The sequence below is a fragment of the Vitis riparia genome, chromosome 4, assembly GCF_004353265.1.
Source record: "Vitis riparia cultivar Riparia Gloire de Montpellier isolate 1030 chromosome 4, EGFV_Vit.rip_1.0, whole genome shotgun sequence".
Taxonomy (NCBI): domain Eukaryota; kingdom Viridiplantae; phylum Streptophyta; class Magnoliopsida; order Vitales; family Vitaceae; genus Vitis; species Vitis riparia.
In genome coordinates this window covers 13,518,333-13,522,906 of record NC_048434.1, presented here as the reverse complement: position 1 = coordinate 13,522,906, position 4,574 = coordinate 13,518,333, and the positions used below count along the sequence as shown (strand labels likewise).

General features: G+C 33.3%; 1 protein-coding gene across 1 annotated transcript; it reads left to right on the top strand.

The window, feature by feature from the left end:
- The first annotated feature begins 621 nt into the window (after positions 1-621).
- On the top strand, positions 622-2,844 carry LOC117913410. The gene is made up of 7 exons (XM_034828383.1): positions 622-659; positions 755-859; positions 1,826-1,867; positions 1,958-2,056; positions 2,167-2,226; positions 2,314-2,408; positions 2,523-2,844. Exons 1-7 carry the CDS (start codon positions 627-629, stop codon positions 2,653-2,655), a joined length of 567 nt encoding a protein of 188 aa, XP_034684274.1. The 5' UTR covers positions 622-626; the 3' UTR covers positions 2,656-2,844.
- Positions 2,845-4,574: the final 1,730 nt, after the last annotated feature.

Here is a 4,574-nt window from a genome sequence, read left to right as displayed (position 1 = left end):
GTATTTGATAACATTTAAAAAACATTTAAAAAAAATTAAAAACCATTTATAATGCTTCCCGCATAAGGTGATTCTCCGAAAAATAACTTTTATACGGGGTAGTTCCATTCAAAGTATTTCGAATAGCGATATTGCAAAAGCAATCGAGTTAGATTAATAAATAAGATTTCTGCCTTCCACGGTTCCACCCATGATATAACTCAACCCACTTGGTGACTCACTTAGAATGACAAATGCAAATTTAAACAGCAAGCTGGAATTGGCATGTTCCTACCAAATTATACAAGATTTCTTAAACAATTACTCAATGAAGTTAAGTCAGAGCTTTGATCAGTCTCCAGTAATTAATCTGTTAGACGATTTTGAGATTAAACCCAAGTTGAGGTTTGAAGGAAACACTTTAAAAAAGGTATGAAAATTGCGGATGAGAGGGAGGTTTAATCAGAAAGTTTGGTATAAGAAAACAAGAAGATTCCTAAGCGAGGTGATGATGTTGCAACAGAATGAAACTCCACCTAACAGTTACAATTCTCCTAACTTCCCCAGCTCATATCCCACTCTCGTTTTGTATATATACTTGCTTCCATTCGCTCATGCTTCTATCACAATTATCACTTCAATTCATTATGGAGAGTTCACACACCAGAGCTGCTCAAAAGGTTGTTGTTGTTGTTCTTCTTCTTCTGTTTGTTTGTTTGTTTGATGAAATTGAATGGTAATTTTAATGGGTGTTTGGTTTTGAATATTTGTGAAGCTTGTGAAGGCTAGTTCACAGTCTGCAGTTCCATGGAGCTCAACTAATAGAGGAGTGGTGAGATACAACATTCCGGCTCAACAGGGCTTCAGAAGCCATTCATGGGTAGGATTTTATAAAGGGTGATGTTATTGGAAGTTCAAATCCACTTTGTCCATTCAATTAATCAATTATAGAGAAGATCAAATGGACTATCTTAAGAAAGTTTTGGAGGACTTGAAGTAAAGCCATGCAATAGAGAGAAGCTGGTCAGGTGATCCAGCTTGTCTTTAGTGTGGTTCTACCTGAGAACATCCATACACTTTTTCAAAAAGGATGGAATATCTTCCAAAAAAAAAAAAAAATCAGTTGCAATATTAAGAAAATGGTTGTTTTTTCATACTTTAATATATTCTAAATTAAGAGTATTTATTCAATATGTTATATGAAGAGAATAATAAAAAAATACTAAGCAGACGAAATTAGAAGTCATTGGTTAGAAGTGGTCTTAGAAAAGGTTTGAATATTGGCCATTCCAGCTTAATGAGACTAGCTGAACCGACTTCCAAACCTCGATTAAGTAGGCTTTCATTTAATAAGCATGAAAGTTTCTTTTGTCTATTTAGTCTGAAACTAAACCTTTCAAATCCAAAAGAAAGTTAGGTCACTTGAAGGTCTCAATCTTTTTTTTTTTAGTGCATGATTGGTACAATTTGACTCTTATCTGTTATTGCATAATCCTCACTTCCTTGGCCATACTTTAAGCCATCATCTTATCATTTGAGGAACTGTTCATTGTTATGTAACTACCCATGTTATAGCCTTAGATGGAGTTGAATTATCCGGGTCACCATCAACTATCTTCCAGTTTAATTTATACTTCAAAGCACTAATAAGGACGAAAGTTGACTAAGCAGCTCCAAGGGTCCCAACCATGAATTATATCCAAGTTTGAAAAGTAGCTGGTTGCCATAATCATTATTATGCTTTTAATCAAGTCTATACTTTCCCCTTTTTATATGATTGTTCCATGAGGCAATAGTTGAGACATCATTGTCACTAAAATAAGTAAATATGGGATGTTTTTCACAGTCAAAAGATTATCTCAAAGATCAACTCGGGGACAAATCTAAGGTGAAGTGAACCAAATTTATTGTCTGTTCCATTTGAAATATACTCCTTTCTCTCAATCACAAGCTTGATAGCATTCATGGCCATCTCCAGGTTTTTCAAAAGCCCCCATTAAAGGAAAACACCAAGCCAGTGGAATTCAAGCTCCACACCCAACAAAGAGCGGTCAAACGGGCAATGTTCAACTACTCGGTGAGAGCTCATTCTTAATGAGATTAGATCTGATTTTCTCATGTTAAAAGAATTTGGAGTCAGATCTTTCTCACAAAGTAGTTATTTAAAATGGAGGACAATGCATGCAGGTAGCAACCAAGCTATATTTCATGGAGCAACAGAAGAAACTAGAAGAAAGGCTGCAGAAGGTATATATAGATACCTTGAAAACTTGCTCAAAAATCTTTTGTAAATAAATGCAATGTGATAGAACTATTGCTGAATATGTAAAGCAGTTGATAGAGGAGGAGGAGGTGAGGATGCTGAGGAAGGAGATGATTCCTAGAGCTCAATTGATGCCTTTCTTTGATAGACCCTTCTATCCACAAAGGTAAAATAGGGTATGCATGAAGATTGCAGTACAAATGCTTCTGAAATTGAGCATGAGAGAGCAAAAATTTCAAGACGAACCGATATCTAATTCTCCATCTCACCTTTTCTGCAGATCAAATAGGCCTTTGACAGTTCCAAGAGAGCCATGTTTCCACAACATAAGCAGCAAATGCTGGAGCTGCATCTCCTGCAGTGGACTCTATGATTTTCATCAGCAATGTCCGGCTATGAAGCCCATTAAATAGCCATGGCCAACTTAAGCACCTATGATTTTGTGAATGTACTTTCGCTGTTAATGGTAAATGCTGTGCAGAGAAATGGGAGTGCTAGGGCAGTAGTTTTTGTGGTAGAACTGCCTGTGAATAGTGAAGTAGTGATCACTTTTCTAATTGAAATAAAGTGAGTTGAATTTTGGTGTTTTTCTTTCTTGATCATGGAAAGAGCAATCAAAACGCTTTGATACACATCCTCTCCAATCTCACTATTGATTAAGTATAGGATCAACCAGGTATATTGATGTCATATAGCCTAGTTTAGGGTAACATCAAACTTCCGCTTTTAGTGGTAGAAGAATAGTAGAAGTAAAAGAAATTTCTACTGGGTTGCGATTGAATTTTATGTTTGAGAATTATATTTAAAAAATAATTTTATTAAAGATAAGATAATTATGATATTTTTAAAATTTTTAATTAAACAAAATTTGCTTCTTGCATTACATTTAAGGAAATCATGGGTCCCTTTTCTTCTCCAAAACATGGATAAATCATGTTGGAGGTTGTAGAGCTCTCTGATTGAACTTTTGTCTTAACACGTCAAAAAGTTGTACTTGACTTTGAAATGCTACTTCTTTACCATTTGAGAACCTCTCCTAAATAGAGCTTATGGATATGGGCTAAAGCCCAAAAGCTAGCACACCTTGCTTTACTTGTAACCTCCTTTTGAAACTGAGGCTTTGACAGTACCATGTGCAACTCTATGTCTAATTAATGCAAATCTACACAAGGAATCACTAAGGTGAGTGGAGGTGAATTTGGTAATTCAAATTGAAAAAAAAAAAAAAAAACCACTAGTACAATGACATATTTAAGCAAAAGTAACTTAAAGTTGTGAATATGATAGTGATGGCAAAGAATGAGAATAAACCTCTACTTTGAGAGAGAAAACACCAAATGGTAAATGATGACTTTTATTACATTGAAAGAAATCAAAAAAGAAATTTTTTGGAAGTTTGAAGGAGACCAAAATAAGAGCGCTATTAAGAAGGTGATTGAAAATTTTGATGAACGGTGACCAAGGATGGTTATGCTAATCATGTGTTGGGGCGAAAACACTAATTAAAGCATGTGGAGTCTCTGTAGTAGAATTCCTAACATTGGGCTACTCATAGATGTCATGATTGTTGTTAGTACAACAAAAAATGTCATTGTTGATATATATTATCTTGACTTAAGGTAATATATGTTAATATTATTTATTTAAATGAATTATTATAACATGTATAACTTGTTCAAACCAATAATAACATATATAAAATTTATTGAGTTCTTCCATGACTTATGACGGTGCAACCTTGACATATAATTTATAAGTTAACATATATTTGATATATTCATATCTTAGGGTACTTAAATAAAAGCAACAATGACAACATTTTTTTTTTTATATATAAATCTAAAATTGAAGCAACAACAATCTATTTTCATTAAGGAAGTCGATGTTTCTTCTCTAATTTGTTTTTTAGTTATGTTAATATCAATTTCCATGTTTTTTTTTTTTTTTTTTTACCAATTTAGACCTTTTTTAGTCTATATCAATAACACTAAACTAAATTTCATGGTTGGAAATTAATTTTTTTTTTAAATAATTGTATTAAAGATAAGATAATTATGATATTTTTTAAAAATTTAATTAAGTAAAATTTGCTTATTCTCCCATTACATTTAAGGAAACTATGGGTCTTTTTTCTTCTTTAAAACATGGATAAATTATGTTGGAGGTTGTAGAGCCCTTGATTGAAAGTTTTGCCTTAACACTTCGAAAAGTTGTATTTGACTTTCAAATGCCACTTTTACTATTTGAGAAGCTCTCCTAATAAGGGCTTATTCATAAAGGCAGGCTAAAGTCAAAAAGCTAGCTCAGGTTGCTTCACTTGTAACCTCCTCTT